The 16536-nt window shown below is 47.5% G+C and overlaps 1 protein-coding gene across 3 annotated transcripts in view; it reads right to left on the reverse strand.

Annotated features, from left to right (window-relative positions):
* sptbn5 (spectrin, beta, non-erythrocytic 5) overlaps positions 1-16536 on the reverse strand; it is a 56549-nt gene that overhangs the window by 22534 nt on the left and 17479 nt on the right. For all 3 annotated transcript variants that reach the window (XM_088647690.1, XM_088647689.1, XM_088647688.1), the window contains exons 16-42: positions 16326-16478; positions 15765-15895; positions 15189-15440; positions 14763-15050; positions 13876-14116; positions 13107-13246; positions 12855-12954; positions 12177-12347; positions 11599-11763; positions 11013-11239; positions 9682-9868; positions 9086-9286; positions 8638-8754; positions 7934-8100; positions 7588-7720; positions 7040-7185; positions 6331-6445; positions 5792-5902; positions 5141-5320; positions 4335-4538; positions 3313-3462; positions 2790-2894; positions 2383-2574; positions 1980-2135; positions 1414-1605; positions 769-864; positions 221-339 (exon numbers count right to left, since the gene is read on the reverse strand). In XM_088647690.1, the coding sequence (XP_088503816.1) occupies positions 221-339; positions 769-864; positions 1414-1605; positions 1980-2135; positions 2383-2574; positions 2790-2894; positions 3313-3462; positions 4335-4538; positions 5141-5320; positions 5792-5902; positions 6331-6445; positions 7040-7185; positions 7588-7720; positions 7934-8100; positions 8638-8754; positions 9086-9286; positions 9682-9868; positions 11013-11239; positions 11599-11763; positions 12177-12347; positions 12855-12954; positions 13107-13246; positions 13876-14116; positions 14763-15050; positions 15189-15440; positions 15765-15895; positions 16326-16478 (4439 nt within the window). The remainder of the gene's footprint in view (positions 1-220; positions 340-768; positions 865-1413; positions 1606-1979; positions 2136-2382; positions 2575-2789; positions 2895-3312; positions 3463-4334; positions 4539-5140; positions 5321-5791; positions 5903-6330; positions 6446-7039; positions 7186-7587; positions 7721-7933; positions 8101-8637; positions 8755-9085; positions 9287-9681; positions 9869-11012; positions 11240-11598; positions 11764-12176; positions 12348-12854; positions 12955-13106; positions 13247-13875; positions 14117-14762; positions 15051-15188; positions 15441-15764; positions 15896-16325; positions 16479-16536) is intronic.

A 16536-nucleotide genomic window follows, 5' to 3' on the forward strand; every position in this document is an offset into this window, starting at 1 on the left:
CGTCTGATAAATGAGCGGAAAGCTTGTCTCTGTGCTGCAGGGTGTTCCCACATGTGTGTCACAAACATTCTGACAGCACAAAGCAGACAACCGTCAACTGTTCCCCAGAACCCTTTGCAGTCGCTGGAGAGGACTCATTTTCAGGGTGGTTTCATGATCAAGACAATTTCAAGCAAGAGGCAACAAGAATCTGGGGCCTGCGGTGAGTGATGTTGATTACCTGTCATTCATCTGCTGTCTGCGCTGGCGTACAGTGGTCACTTCCTCTTTGTGCTGTCTCTCAAGCCGCGCAGCCAGAGCATTGATGGCCTTGATGTGGGCATCGTCCACTGTTACTTCCTGTTGACACATCAATCATCCCCTCTGCATAACAGGCATTCAGAGCCGCCCCTCCGGGACTAAGACAAGTGTCTGAAGCAGAATCCTGCTCCCTATTTACAGCCCTATTCCCTTTGGCTTCCTCCCCCTCCCTTCTTCTCTATCAAGAGGAAATCTTCAGATACACTTCCGATCCAGTGCAAAGCAAGGAACAGCGTTATCACATGTAATGCACCTGGCTAATTCACAACTTTGAAGTTTGACGTTATTTAAACACTTCAAAGGAAGAAACACTGCAGTGACACAGATGGACTACTATATTCCAGAGGCTCTTTCTGTTGCTGCCTAAGGATTGGAATGCTTTCCCAACAATCAAAAAAGAGGAGGGTACTGACAATCCGACATACAGCCAATTTCCACACTCCGTGTCACCCCAGACCCCACACTCACCCCTGAGCCTGTCCCTCTGAACTCATTGAGCTTCTTCAGCAGCTGCAGGCCATGTTCATAATCCTCTCCAACATCTCCCACATTTATCATCACCTCCTGAAGAGACGAGAAACAGGGAGCGGGCAGGAAGTGTCAGGGAGTAACACAGAAAAGAACTGGCACTGGCAGGAAACTGCAGACAGAGCCCATGAACAGAATTACAGAATTTACTCTCAATTTACACTGTTACGGATTTTTTCCTCCTCGTATTTGATTTAACACAGAGCTGTTTGAAACCATGGAAGGTCAGACTTTGCGTGCTTGCTCTACTGACCACATAAAAAAACTCAAATCTTAGCAAACCTTTGTTGAAAAGGGGGAAAATGTTACGCTCAAACCATTTTCCAGAGCTACGGTGCCTTTTGGTTTAAGCAATATATGCCTGGTCTCTTGAAATTATCCCTGCAATGTCTGTGCATGAACAAAGTCAAGGCCTTTGTCCTTGAATACCATAAAGTGGTTTTGATTTATGATCCTCTGCAAGGATTTGAGCTCACAACCCCCTGAACTCTATATTTCTGCTGGAGTGGAAGCTCCTAAGTGGAAGGTTTGTTGTCAAGGTCTTTACATAGAATTTTATTCACGCAGGGCCACACATCACAATACCTTCTGTCGGATCCAGGCCTCCACCTGATCCACCTTCTGCAGAAACTCCAGGAAGTCCCTATTGTCCTCCAGCACCTTTCCTCTTGCTGCCACTGCCCTCTTCAGCGCCTCCCAGTGGTCATTAAGCATTCTGGCACCCCGGCGCACCTCAGAGGATTTGGGATGGCGTAACGTGACCAGCTCTTCTCCTGTCTGGGGATTGGACACCGATCAGTTTGGTTAAAAAACACAGCTTATCTAAGAAAGGTCTGTCACAGTGGCAGTGTCATATCAGAATTTTTCCAATTAAATGATTTTAATATTATTGGGAAACAAATCTGAATAGATTTAAGCCCTTAGAAGCCAGAGTTTAATTGTTTAATTGATCAATAGCTGTTCATTGATAGCAACAGCTATAGTTAGCAAAGTGTTCCAAATCCTTTGAAATAACTGTTTTTAAGAAAAAAAACTAATGAATTGGGCCTCACTTGCACTTTGCAGACTAAAAGACACATCCTGTCTTTGATCTTAATATCAGTCATGATCAGATTATGGAGCTCCCCAGTCTCAATGAATAGTTGGCCAACCTTCAGGACAGAAGTGATGATCTCCTCGTGGGCCAGGATCTCTGCTTCGAAAGCCTGGTGTTTCTGCAACAGCTTCATCTTAACCTGCAGGTCGCTCAGGTCCTTCTTGGAATCATCCTGCATCTTCTGCATTCTCTCTGAAATCCAGCCCTCCGCCTTCAAGAACCCACGAGAGTGAATGAATGAGTGGCAAAATTTATCAGTGTCTGGCACTGCTCTTTAACGTTTTAACATTGGGTGTGGGTGCCTCAGGTTGGTCCACTGACATAAAACCAATGGCATAAGAGCATTAAAACAAAAACAGAAAAGGAAGGTTAGAAATGAGATTAAGCCATTCTACAGATCTTCATACATGCTGACTACAGTATGTGTCTTCTTGCCATTAGCATACTCTCCTCTGTACCTCTGCCAGGTCTCTGTTGAAGACAGAAAACAGCCTGGCTGTGGACAGCTCCTCCCTGCGTCGTGCAGACAGCTCCTTGATGCGACTCCTCCTTTCCAGAACAGCCTTTAGCTTGTGTTGAATGTGCGCTGCATTCTCCTTTTTAACGTCCTCTTTCTTCAGCCTCTCAGCTTGCTCTTGGAGTGATTTTACCTGAAAAAATGAGCACAGTGAACAGTAGATACAAATATCAGGCTACTGCAGGATGTCCACATCGGGCCCAAACATGACAAAATGTGCCTGCTGCTGATTACCAGTCATGTCCTGCTCATTCCAGAGTGTTGAGGAAAGATAGTCTACGCCCTAGAGCACAATCCCCTGGATTTAATGTTTCTGCTTTTGTAACAAAATAAAAAGTTTTGTCTGACCTTCTCCTCCTGGGAGCTCAGCAGCTTTTCGAAGGCCTCGTGACGTTTAATGAGCCTCTCTGTCTCATCTACAGAAGCTCCAAGATCGCTGCTTTTCAGGTGGATCTGAAAAGATAGGCGTGTACTTCAATTACCTGACTACAGTACCTGAAAGACAGCTGTTTCTCCAAGGGACTTAGAGGATGTTTCTCCCTCTTTACAAACACTTTTTTTAATGTATTTCTAGAGCAGCTCCCTTGCGTTTCCAGTAATGAGATATGTAATACATCAGAGATGCAATGAACTAGTTTCAGAATGAATGCAACTTAGACAACTTGTTGTTGGAACTTCCTGACATTTGTGAAAATGAAGGCTTTGTCCAGGCTTCGTAAATTGTATCCCCAGTTACAGTAAATGTTTGTCAATGGCCTTACAGAAATGTACCTTAGTAACTCTCCATACATATTTTGCAGTTTCAACAGGTAATTAATCCCACCTACAGCCACATTTTCTTGAACATTTCTAGAGGTAGCTATAGCCTGACCTCCTGTGTGTTCATGAGCTTCTCCATGTGGGCAATGTCTCTGTAGAAGACCTGCTCCAGGAAGGTGGCCTCCAGCCAGAGCTTCTTACAATTCCAGTGCTCCTGCAGCTTTGCTCTTTCCGCATGCAGAGCTCCGAGCTTGTCCCTGACCTGCAGGTGAAAGAGCACTGGGAGTCATCGGTCTCCAAGAAACAGGCGGGAGAATGAGTGGAAATATGGACAGGGGTGAGTGTGGGGAGCTGTATCAATGCACAAGGTGCAAAGGAACAGGCAGGGCTCTGAAGGGTTGAAAATTCTTTCTCAGTACACCATGTTCAGCAAGAGGAAACAGCTACTGATAAGGCCTGCAGACACACAGAAAAAATGTGTGTTTTGAGAATCTCAAAGGTTATTTAGAGTTGAAAGCCAATTATAACCACCTGCTTGTAGAAAACATTTATAGTTATGTTGACATCTCCTGATTTAAAGGAGAGGTTTGCTTAACCAATAGAAATTAAGTAAGACCGAAGTTTTTTTCTGTTTGAGACTTAAGCTCTTTGTTTTCCTTATCAAGTAAGTGTATAAAAGGTCAACTGTAACTCTTCTTTTTGGGAAACATCTTCCTAATTATGTTTCTGCATAGCAAACAAGGTCTTCGGTGAATTTTTACTTTACAATTCCATGACAAAATGTAAATCAGAGAAGAAAAAAACACAATGGTTTCGCTCTGGAGCTTCTTCGGGTGTGTGAAATGAATACCTCCTGTTTTAGAATTCTGGGTTTGAGTAAGAAATAGAAAATCTGAAATGAGGGGTAACCCAGTGAAGACAATTCTCATTTGATAAACTTATCACAATTTACTTAATGGAATTCTCTGTTACACAATTATGATTTTAACTGATGCTTGCAAAGTCATTGCATGTATACTGCAACTATCCAGGTGACCATTCATCCTCAATCTAGCCATACACTGAGGATTAAATGTACATTCTGTCAGCCATGGGCCGAGATGATCTCCTGGTGTACAGCATCACATACAGTACCTCCTTGGGAGCAGGAATCTCCTCCTGCAGCAGCTCCTGGCCCATTGTGACTGCCTGGTGGAAGGTCTCCTCACGGGCCTGTATCTCGGCCCAGAGCTGCTGGTGCTGCATCAGCTGCATGTTGCTGGTGGACACGTCCCGGATGGACACCTCTGCCTTCATGTAGCTCATTACCTGAGCACACCAGAGGAAGTAGTCCTGCACCTGGAGCACCAAGTGCAAAAGAGAGCAATAAGAAAAGGAGAAGAAGCAAAGTACAACTGTGCCCCACTGTTCCTTCAAAACCAGCCCAGTGAATACCACTTCTCTCATTTCATGCACTTCAACCACCCACCAGCAGTGATCTGCAACAGCAGGTCTTAACACTGCTCAAAAGGTGATCGAAGAAAGCAGGTGGGGGTTAAGATCTCAATTTTGTTTCAAAGCAATTAGTTGCCCACTGCAGTAAAACCATTCCACTCCTACCTTTTGACTTATTTAATTACTGGCTTTCAATTGTACAGCACTATTGTTGCTTCCATGGATGTTGCTTTATAAATCTACGAGATTGTGTTGTGTCGTATTGCACTGGGCGGCCATGATGTTGACGTGAGATTGCACGGCAGCACAGCGGTCTCACTTTCCCTCAGCTCTTTCACCTCGAGTGCTGCTTTCCCGCCACATCGCTCACTCCCACCTCCCAGGATGTGACGCCAAATGCAGCTGATCTCCGTTTGGGAGCGTACAGACGGCACGCCCTCCTGGATTCTCAGTCCCTCCCCCCGGCAGCCCTGCTCGGCCCGGCCCGGCTCTCCTCCGCCTCTCACCGTGTTGAGGAAGCGGTAGCGGCGGCTGGCTTGCTCCAGATCCTCGCGCCGCTGCTCCACCCGAGCCCGCAGCTTCTCCCAGCGCTCCACCACCGCCTGCTGCCGGTCCTGCAGCAAAGAGGCCTGCTCCTGGGAGCAGCGCTCCAGGATGGGCTCCACAGAGTCCAGCAGCTCCTGCAGCTGACACACAAGAGAGACAGAAAGCGTTACGAACGAGAGGAGGCCGCCGGCCCGTCCAGCTTGTGTGGTACCTAGGAGCGAAATGATCCAAGGCTCTCACGCGTTTCTAGAAAGACGCCGGAGCAACTTGCTGAGCAACTTATTCCAGACTTGCACTCACGTGGGGGATAAAGAGCTGTCTCCTTTTCTCAGTTTTACTGTAAATCTTTACCTACAGCTTATATTGAGGGCTCATATTTACAAATTTTTAGACATATTTTTTTTAAAAAACAGTGCAATATTAAAAGGTATTTTGCAGAATAATTAGGAGTTATTATTTTCTTCCAACCAGAGATGTAAAAGAAAATGCACCTTGTTTACTTCCCCAGCGGAGTTCACTGTACTTCTTATGTAAATGTTAACTTTTTACAATGCTGGGATATTCTCATATTTGACAGCTCCGTCCTGTGCTCTCCATGGCCACTGAAGTACCTGCTGCTCGTTGCCGGCCAGCTCGTGCTCCAGCGCCTCGTGCTTGCGGAGCTGCGCCAAAACCCCCCTCAGGTCCTTCGCAATGTCGTCGGGAATGCTCTTGTACTTTTCCTGGAGGGAGGAGAGTGGCGTTGCTTTAAAACCGTAGTGCTCCTGAGCAAATTCTCAGAATCAGCTCTCTGTACTGGAGATATGACTGTCTAGGATGCACACTCCAGTGGTCCATGAGACTAGGACCAGAACATATCAGCTTGTTACAAAACTGTTACTGTTGCAAACCTCTCACATGTACTGTACCTCCTTCAGACTCATTGTATCACGTTCTGGGCACAGTATCATCAATCTGGTTCATTCTGGATAACCGTCACAGCCCTGTCCATACTCATTTGCTTGATATCTCAAGAAGCTTGCAAATATTTTCCCAAAGAGCTACTTGATGTTCTTCAGGCTCAGATTGCATTCAGTGGAGTCTGTCCTCCTATAGATGCCATAACTCCTTTATTCGGCAGTGCCCTCAGCCCAGCATCACCCACACCGACCTCTATGTGGTTCAGGGCATCTGTCAGGTCTCGGTAGAATCTGTGATATTCTTCAGCATCCTGCAGCTTCTCCCCTCGAACCCGGGCCAACTCTAGCAGTTCCTCCCAGGAGCGCCTGGGTGAAAGAGATTGCCACAGCAGGATGGCATTTAAAAAGAAGAGACCTCTGGCCTGGTGCTACGAGGCAGGAGGTGGCTGTTATTGAATTCTGCGAGGACAGAGCTCTTTCAGAGAGAGGAGGCAAACGAGGTTTAAGAAGAAATGTCTAACAATTAAGAAGCAGATTCAGTGTATAGATTCAAACATTCATACATACAGACCAAACCACAGGTAATTTAAATCTAGATTAAAAAGCAAGAGACCTATTATCTTCTACTGTAAATGCAGAAAGTGTATGAGTTGACCTGTTGCCTCTTTCCTCTCCCAGTAAAGCAGAATGTTAACATATATATTGCACATTAGGTAGCAGTCTTATTTTAGAGGACATTCAATAGAAAACGCTACTGTATATTTCCTGCTCCAGAAGTGAAGTCAGCGAGTCACAGCCACAGTATTGAAACAATACTGGCAGGGAATAATAATTTGCCAGCTTTGCACATGAAGCATACGAGTGGTCTGAGCAGCTGGGCCAGGCGTGAGCATCGGGAGGGATTTTCAGCCTGATTACTGCACGCCTCCCCGGGGGGTCAGCACTTGTACTGTACCCTACCTGAGGCGGTCCTGCAGCTCCTGAACCTGGCGAGCCTGCGGGTGCCCGTGCAAGATAAGCGAATCAGCAAGTCCCTGGCAGCTGTGTACCCTCTCCGTGCCCACCTCCAGCTGCCTCTGGAGCACATCGAACTTCCCCTGCAGGTGCTGAAAGAGATTGCAGAGACACACAATCCCCCCAACATTGCATACCATTACTGTCAGCAAATTATGCCATTCTGCCTGCTACTTAACCTTTATGGATAAATATAATTCCTTCTTATTGAGTTATAAAGACAGTGCAATAACACTGCATTAAAGGAGTTTTTCAGTTACTGTTTCATTGCACATGATGTCTAGCAACAGTTTTGTTTTCAAAGTAGTTATGCACTTGTCACTGAGCTTAGCCTTCTCATGCAACCTGATGAATTCCTGCTTTCAGCGCATTCTAATGCAACTATGAGCAGGACATCAGCAAGGTGACTTCAGAGGCAGCAGAAAGATCACAAACAGAAATCATTAGATGTTTCAGGCATCTTTTTCCCTTCAAGGATGGTAAGATTGCCTCACCTGCACATGGTCGTAATCATTCCCATAGTCCTCGGAGGATGCAGCCTGTCTCTGCTGAGCGATCCAGTCCTCCAGCTCCCCGGACTCGCGGCTGAACTCGTGGAATCGGAACGCCTCCTCCAGTCGCTGGGACCTGGACGGAGACAGCAGGCACAGGTGGGGAACTTCGCCAGCTCAGTGCCATGGAGATCACTGGCATCAAGGATTTAAATGCGGAACTGTGATGTATTTCTAACCGTTCAATCACATGCAGGTTAAGTGAAATATTCAATTAAGATTTATTTCACACACTGTAGAATAATTGTATTTGAGATAGACTGCTGGCTAACGATTTCGCTCGCGGTACCTGATTGCGGCGAGGTGCTGCAGTTTGCCCAGCTGGCTCTGCAGGCGGTCTTGAGGCCAGTCCACCTCATCGAAGCCCTTCTGCCCTCTCTCCTGTGAGGCTCGCTCCGCCCTGTGACGCAGCTCGCCCACCTGCTCACACAGCGCCTCAACCTCCCCGCCGACCACCTAGGACACAGGTCGGAACTGTCACTGCCACACCCTGAACCTCAGCACCGTACGGCCGGTAGCGTATGGCTACCCTGGTGTTAATGGTGTTAGTGGGGCCAGCAGGGGGTGTTCCCCCTGTGGTCTGTGTGGGTCCTAATGCCCCAATATAGTGATGGGGATGCTATACTGTAGGCACTGTCGTTCAGATGAGATGTAAAACCAGGGTCCTGACCCTCTGTGGTCTTTAAAAAATCCCAGGGCTTTTCTCAAAAAGAGTAGGGGTGTTACCCCGGCATTCTGGTCAAATTTCCCCCTGGCCTTTACCACTCATGGCCTCCTAACAACTCCCATCTCTGAATCGGCTTCATCACTCTGTTCTCTTCCCCACTGAGAGCTGGTGTGTGGTGAGTGTACTGGTGCCCACTGGCTGCTGTCGCATCATCCAGGTGGGGCTACACACAGGTGGTGGTGGAGGGGATCCCCACGACCTGTAAAGCGCTTTGAGTGGAGTGTCCAGAAAAGCGCTATAGACGTGTAAGCAATTATTATTATTACCTTGTGCTTCTTGATGAGGCTGAGAGTGGCCTGCTCGTTCTTGCCATAGTCGTCGCTGCTGACCAGGGGCAGCGTTTCCGACACGCAGGCCTCCAGTTCGGCGGTATCCAGCACAATCTGCAAGCGCGGGGCCAAAAGGGTTACTGGTGCCCATCGACACAACCGACAAAGATCAAACAAAGGGGAGGCCAACCAACTACCTGTCTGGAAAAGGTTGTACATTTTTAATTAACATCAAAGATGGAAAGTCTAATCCTCTAAAAGCACCAGAAAAGACAAGAAGACATCCAGTCAGAGGACTTTCCTGAATACACAGTAAATTAAAGGACATTGTTCAGTGTGCTGGATTTGCTTTCTCTCTAAGAACATGGGCATGTTCTAACTCTGCAATGATGGGGAAAAGCCCCATTCTGATTGGCTGAGGAGCGGAAGGAGGGGCGTGTCTTACCTGCTGGTGGGTGACAGCCCAGTGGAGACAGGAAGCCCTGTCCTCGCAGGCTTTCTCCAGCTTCCCCCACTCAAGCTTCAGCTGCCGGCTCCTCTCCAGAACGTCCTCGGCCCTAAACTGACGCGACTCGGCCATGATGCCTCCCTTCTTCAGCACGCGGCTGACATGCTGCCTGTGGGCGTTCACCTCTGCCTGCAGGTCCTGACAGGACACACAGGGGCACGGCAACAACTACAATTAGCTCTTGTATGCCAGCCAGCACCTTGTACTTTATTGGGGTGCAGACAGGTTTTTTGACATTGAAACGGTGATGAACTGCACAGTATATGCTTGATTGATTTTGATTTTGGTTCAGTAATTCATCTTCTACAGTACCTTGTAACATTTAAAATGGAATTAAATTGTCTTAGAATTACAATTCTGAGTGAGCATCCCTGTGTCTCCAACATCAGGGAACGCTACTATTCTTTGCACGATTATGTAAATACAACATTACATACTCACAAGTGCATGAAGGTATGTGGACAATATTGTGGTGTATATTTATGGACACTTCTAGGTCCTTTTTTAGGAGGTTTTTAAGGCAGGTCTGATACCTTGTGTTTCTGCAGCAGGCTCAGTGCGCTGGCCAAAGATTTCCCATAGTTAGTGGAGATGGCCAGAGGGAGGCGCTCTGAGATCCAGTTCAGCTCAAAGTCTACGTCATGATAGTATTCAAACAGGGCCACGGACGTCTCCAGCTGGGTCCTCCGGTGTGCAAGCGGGCCCTGCAGAGACTCAAACCTGCAAAACACAGGAACAGGTGCATGATTCACACTGTCTGAGCCCAAGGTGTTTCATCACTCAAGCTTGCTTGTTCATTAGCAGATCCAAAGATCCCATCCAGCCATTTCTTGAAAGAAACCAGGTAAGCGCCTTCCACAACATAGCACTATATCCCTCAATTTTGCCCTTCGCATTTACTCCAAACCCTCCATCCAGCTTCTGTATCTGCATCTGCATCTGCTTTTGTATCTGCATCTGCATCTGCTTCTGCTTCTGCGTCTGCGCCAGCATCTGTATCTGCATCTGCATCTGCTTTTGTATCTGCATCTGCATCTGCTTCTGCTTCTGCGTCTGCGCCAGCATCTGTATCTGCATCTGCATCTGCATCTGGGTCAGCATCTGTATCTGTGTCTGCGTCTGCGTCTGCGTCTGCTTCTGCGTCTGCGTCTGCATCTGCGTCAGTGTCTGCTGTGCATCTGTGTCTGTATCTGCATCAGCGTTTGCGTCTGTATCTGTATCTGTATCTGGGACTTAGAAGTGAAAACGCACTAGGGAGATTGTAAATGGAGCACAATTATTAGAGAAATCCCTTGACCAGCCTCTCACCCATCTCACTGCTCACTGCTCACTCACAAACTGTTACACCACGGGCGCTTGGCTCTTGAATGTGGCTCCTCAGCAATGAGGACTTTTACATTTAAAAAAAAAAGGTGAAAGTGGCATGAAATGTCAATTCTTTTTAGAAAGGAAAGGGTTGACCAGCTTGCCTATGGCAAAACTGTGCTTTTCGATGGGGTGGAAATGTGTTGAAGTTAAAATGTCAACCAACAGGACAATAATAAAACAAGTAGTTCAGGTGGGTAGCTGCGTCAGCATACGTAGGCTGCAAAGGAACAAGTAATAGGTTTATTCCATGTTGAAAAAAAGAAGTAAGAGAACACAATGTTTCGGCCGTGGAGCCTTCTTCAGGTGTGAGAAGGAAATAATAAAACAATACATGAGATAAGGGTGAGTGTTGCTGGGAGTTGTAGTTTTATTCTGGTAATAGAGGGAATTTCATCTATAAAGCATTTTTCTCATGTGTAAAGCATACACACTTAAAAGTGCGATGTGAGGAGTTAACTCTGTTAAAAGAAATCGAAAACCCTGTGTGAGGGCTCACCATGTCAGGTACTTCTCGGTCTCCTGCAGGATGCGGTCCGAGTCGAAGTGGTCCGTGGCCATGCTCCTGGCCCGGCTGACGATGGCGTTCATCTTGTCGGCGAGCTCCTGCGCCTCCTTCTCCAGCTCGCGGTGCTCCTTCAGCAGCTGCCGGCTGGAGCGCAGGTCGTGACCCTTCCCAGCGTCCCGCAGCATCCTCTCGAGGGCCTCGATTTTCACCCTGGCATCCTGGCAACCAGAAGGGCAACACCGAACAATAAGGCGGGCGAGGAGCTGTGTCCGCGGTAGCGTGCGCAGGAGGCAAAAGCAGCAGATTGAGTCAAATTCCATGATGGAAATTAGAAAAAAGAAACATTTGGCTGCTGAGCATTGTTTGGGCGAACCTGAGAAAATATTATTTGACAATACTTTGGGCTCTCGAAATGGTCAAATTCAGAAGGTTTGGACCCCAAAGCACATGCACTGCTATTGAAGGAAGAATAGCAATACAGTGTGCCATACATTCTTTTCCTGTTGGACATATCTAGTGTCTCTACAGAGGTTGGTCTTTACGGACACTCTGAGAGGGGAAGTCAGGTGCCGCTGACCTGCAGCAGCTCCATCAGCTGCTCCTGCTGGCCGGCCTGCCTCAGCTTGTCCCCCCTGTCCGTCATCTTCCGCTGGAGCTCCTCCCACCTGGAGCACACCTCCTCCGTCCTGTCCCGGATGGCCTGGCGTTGGTAGGGACTCTGCGCCAGCAGCCCCTGCCCCTTCTGACGCAGGAGAGGAGCAGAAGGATAGAAACAATGCCAGCAACCTCCAGCATTCTTAGAATCAGACAACAGGAACAAGAACAGGAAACTACAGGATGACCCCAAGTGCATTGTGGTTTGGAACTCTGACCCCCCCACTCCCCACCGGCAGCATGACTTTGTAACCGGTCAGTAAAGTCATGCTTTCTCTCAAACCTGCTTGAAAACACTGACCAACCCCCAAAACACACACACACGCACACACACACTCACTCTCACACACACTCACACATTCACACACACTCACACATTCACACACACACACACTCAAGCAGTTTAGAGACCTGCTGTGAGGCAGAGAGGCAAGAATGGGGAGTGGGGCAGGAGAGAGGAGAGAGAAGTTTTACAAAACAGACACCGTTTATCATACTCACTTCTTTCAGCGTGTCCACTCGCACTTGATTGGCCAGCATCTCTCTCTCGGCCGCCTCGTGTCTCTTCAGCTTGCGCAGGACATTGGTGGGGTCGCGATACGACTCGTCCTCAGCGATCTTGAACTTCTCGTCCATCCACATCAGGAGCTCGCTTGCATCCCGGTTAAACTCCTGTGGTTAACACACAGACAGCAAACACACACTCCCATCAGCAGAGGAGAACACGCCAAGAGAGAAGTTCCCGTGCTGGAAAATATGATGTCAATATTGAGACCTTCGCGGTTTACCAAGCTTTAATAAAGAATGAAATAGTCTGAACCGTTTTAAATTTGTCTGATAATTACTGCATACTGTTGGTAGGATTAATCCGCCTTTTTATTGGATTCTTGCCAGATTATCTTAATCACAAAAGTGTTTGTCTGAATGCAACATACGTTTCAGAATTATTTTATTGTGGTTTAGAAACCACTTTACTAAATTCATTCTAATTATGGATAATCTACTTCACAAATTAAGGGGAAATGTAAAGCAGAGCGTTGAATGTAGTTTTTCCATCTCCGCGGAGGAAGTCTTGTGACGAAGTTACAATTCTGACTATTTTTTGCAATATAGGAATGCTGGAAAGAAACTGGGTTCAAAAGATAACTTGTGTCACAATTCCAGGCAGGAAGGAAGCACCTGAAAATTCTTCGAGGCCAGAAGCATCGTCTTCCTCTGCTTGCTTCTCTCTCCCAGTTCACCCCTCTTCTGCTGGATAGCTTGCGCCCTCTGCTGGATTCTGTAAGGAAGTACAGCCACAGCAGCAGATCTGTGGTCCTTAACCCCATTAGATGGAAAGCCTTCTATATATTCTAAATAATCAAGACTTTTAAATTACTTCCCCTACAACTTTGATGTTCAGAAAGTACAGAGGGGAGGCTGTGTTCTTACTGTTTGGCAGCGAAGTGGCCTTTGCGAGTAAGGTCTTTGCCCCTGTCCTGCAAGAGTCCTATCCTCTGATCCAGTGTGTTCAGCAGACTCTCCAGCTCCTCCTGTCTCCCAAGTAGGCTGTGGACACTGTCTACGGAGTCCTACACACACAGACAGGCACACGTCTCCAGCCACAGTGTCCCACACATCATTCACTTCAAACCAGGCAAAGACAGGGTTACATGCTGCCCTAAACCTGTGCAGGCAATGAACTGCCATTATGTTAGAAACAGCAGATTCCAGGACACTTCCCTTCCTCCCATGAGAGCAACCCCTGACCCAGCCACTAAACCTCAAGGACAACCGAATAATGCTCTGCTGAAATAGAGACCCATCATACCATGAAAACATCTAATGAGATACTGTACAAGCAATGTGAAACAATGTGAAACTATGATCAGAAATAGTTTCAAATGTGAATCTTGCAGTGTCTTTGTATGAAAATCCCATTGTTATTGTGAAGCAAAGCATTTCTAACCTGTGCATTAACCTCTGCATGTTTAGTTGTTTATTTCTCCGCTTTGCTGGCTGGTGAAATACAGATGTTGCCGAGTAAAGCGGGCTATGACATGTTGTGGCTTTCAGAGCTTGGAGCTGAAATCATTCTGTTTTATGTTAAGGACTGAGCAGAACAAGAAAAGAAGTAAAAGACGTCAATCCTTCACATGACCCCAAGTCCTTGCCAGGGGTTTGAAGAACAAGTGAACGGGCAGGTTCTCGTGGAGCTCACCCCGAGATCCTGCACTCTCAGCCGGGCCTCGTGGCTGGACAGCGCCGCCTCGACCCGATCGGCCTCGCGGTTAAACGTCTGCAGCTCCACTCCCTCCTCCAGCCGCCTGTTCCTCTTCACCCACAGTTTGTCCAGTTCGGCCCACTCGCGTGCCAGCTTGCCCTGTGTCTGGCGGACCTCGCTGGCGTTGGCCGGAGAGGAGTGGGCCAGGGAATTCCCGAGCTCCTCCATCGCCTTCATCCTGACAGGAGAGACACACAGATTCGTAACTCCGAGGCCTGGGCATAGACGTAACCCAAATTAGACAGAGGGACAGAACTTTAGACCATCCTTAAGACATGTTGTAAGACCTACTTTCTGTATCCAGGAGTGTTGAGATATAGTCTCTAATATGAGCACAGCTAATCTTGCTAGCCATCTCCATACATCCCGACTGGGAATTGAATTTCACATCTGACATCTATTCCGTGGTGCTAAAGATACTCGTACAGCATCTCGAGCGCTGGACCTTCTCAATCCATTTCTGAATCTGAGGATATTTTCAATTGTTTGGTTAACTATTTCCGCTTGATACTTGCACTTGAGAATATTGTCCTGTCCTGTCTTGTTATTCAACTTTTTTAACTTCTTTCTATGGTTTCTCTGTTTACTGTGCAGCAGTGGCGTAAGGTCTCTTGTTCATCCTTGTAAATGAGAGTTTGTTCTCAACTGACTTATTTTTTATATTAAAAATTAGGGTATTTATTTGTTTATCAGGGAAACTGAGATTTACTGGGAGCTCAGTTAGATACAGCTGAAAACAAATTTCCCCTTAACCGTTGCAGGTTCTAACATGACTCAGGTCTTTTCAGGAGCTCTGTTATAACGTACTGCACCAGAACCCTCACCTCTCCCGCTGGGAGTCCAGCTCCTTGCGGAGGTCCTGGTTCTCCTTGAGCAGTCTCTGGGCAGATGCCACGTCGGAGGCGCTCTCCTCTCCACCCAGCTGCTCGCGCATGGCCTCCGCCCACAGGAGCAAATCCCGGCTCTCCTGCAGGAAGCGCTGCCTGCGGATGCCCTCGTCCAGCTTCCTGTGCCTCTGCCTGGCCCCCTCCTTCACCCTCCCCAGCAGCCTCTCCAGGCTGCGCACCTCCTCCATGATGGCTTCACTCTCTGCTGGGCTTGAGTCTTTCTTCCTGCCGGCAGGACAACAGACCCACAGTTCCTGGTTACTAATTACGCTTGAGGGATTTCAGAACACAAACAGTTTTCCTGATTAAGTATCAATTTACCCCCATTAACATTGCACCAGTTGAACATAAAAAAACACTCACATTTGGGCTACATTTTTCAGGTACTCAATCTTCCTCTCTAAAGCTTGGATCTCACGTTCAACCTGCGAGTGTCTGCGCTGCTCTGTCTTCAGGGCAGATGACGAGGTGCCCATGTCAGGGCCCTCCATCTGGGTCCTCTTCTCCTCCAGCAGGACCCGGGCATCCTGACAGCTCTGCAGGAAGGACTTGACGTCTGCCTTCCCCAGCAGCTCTCGTGCCTTCTCATCCTTCAGCTTTTGCATTCTTTCCCACCTGACAATCAATGCCATACATCAGCATCATACAGAACACCTCTTTAGCCAAAGTGAAATCAGAGCAGACCACAGCAGCCCTGCGTCTGGACTGAAGCACTGAGGCACTGTGGCATGCTTTTAACTTGTACTGCAGAAATGAGCTGTGGTCAGATGGACATCACTCACCCGATGGGCTTCACTTCTGCTCCTGGAGGCTCCTGGAGGAGCTTTTCCAGGTCTTAACCTTCATATAAGACACGCACTGCTACGGTCCTCCAAGACCAGGAGTGAATAGCAGTGCTGAATTTATCTGACCCTGGACTGTTCTCCGAGTGGCTCTCACCTGCGGTTGGCCTGGCTCTGTCTTGACAAGATCTCCCCCTGCTTGCTGTGCCTGCTCTTCACCAGCTCGTCTGCCAGCTGGGTGAGGCCATCAAGCCGTCCCTTCCCGCTAGCAAGCTCCGTCAGGAAGTTCTGGATGACAAGGAACCAACAACACAACCTGTACTGCCAACGAGCCACTCTGGATGTCACTCTGGCAATCAACATAGCAGCAAGCAAAGCCCAGCATGCCTGTTTGTTTCTTGGCTTATTTAGAAATAATAGGTTATAATGTCACTTTTTGTCAGCTCTATTGTGGCATCTATTTTGAATCTTTCTATAAAGCACAACCATTGTTTACTCCATCCAGCTTCTTCAGAGAAAAAAGGCATTATTAATCTTCCATCAGATTTGTTTCTTATTGTCTCTGGTGTTTGAACAATAAAGAGCAGTGCTGCACAATGTGTTTGAAAATGAATGAATTACAATATTATATATACAATGAAGATAGCATTTAATGAGGTGGTTTTATTATTCCTTATAAAACTGACAGCTTTCTTAAATACTGCTCAATTTCTTTTACCTCATACTTGACCTGCATGGCCTCCACATTCTCCGAATTGGACTGGAAAGTGTTGAGGACATTCTCCTTGTCATCCATCCAGGACTCGAACCCATGGCAGGCGCTGTAGAAGCGGTGCAGCCGGATCATCTCCTCCAGGGCTTTCCTCCTGGACTGTAGGAAAAAAGACTCCTCAGATTACCCATCCAACAGGTGCTGTTTCTCCACAACT

This window comes from Lepisosteus platostomus, chromosome 10 (assembly GCF_059453375.1).
Source record: "Lepisosteus platostomus isolate fLepPlt1 chromosome 10, fLepPlt1.hap1, whole genome shotgun sequence".
In the NCBI taxonomy this organism is placed as follows: domain Eukaryota; kingdom Metazoa; phylum Chordata; class Actinopteri; order Semionotiformes; family Lepisosteidae; genus Lepisosteus; species Lepisosteus platostomus.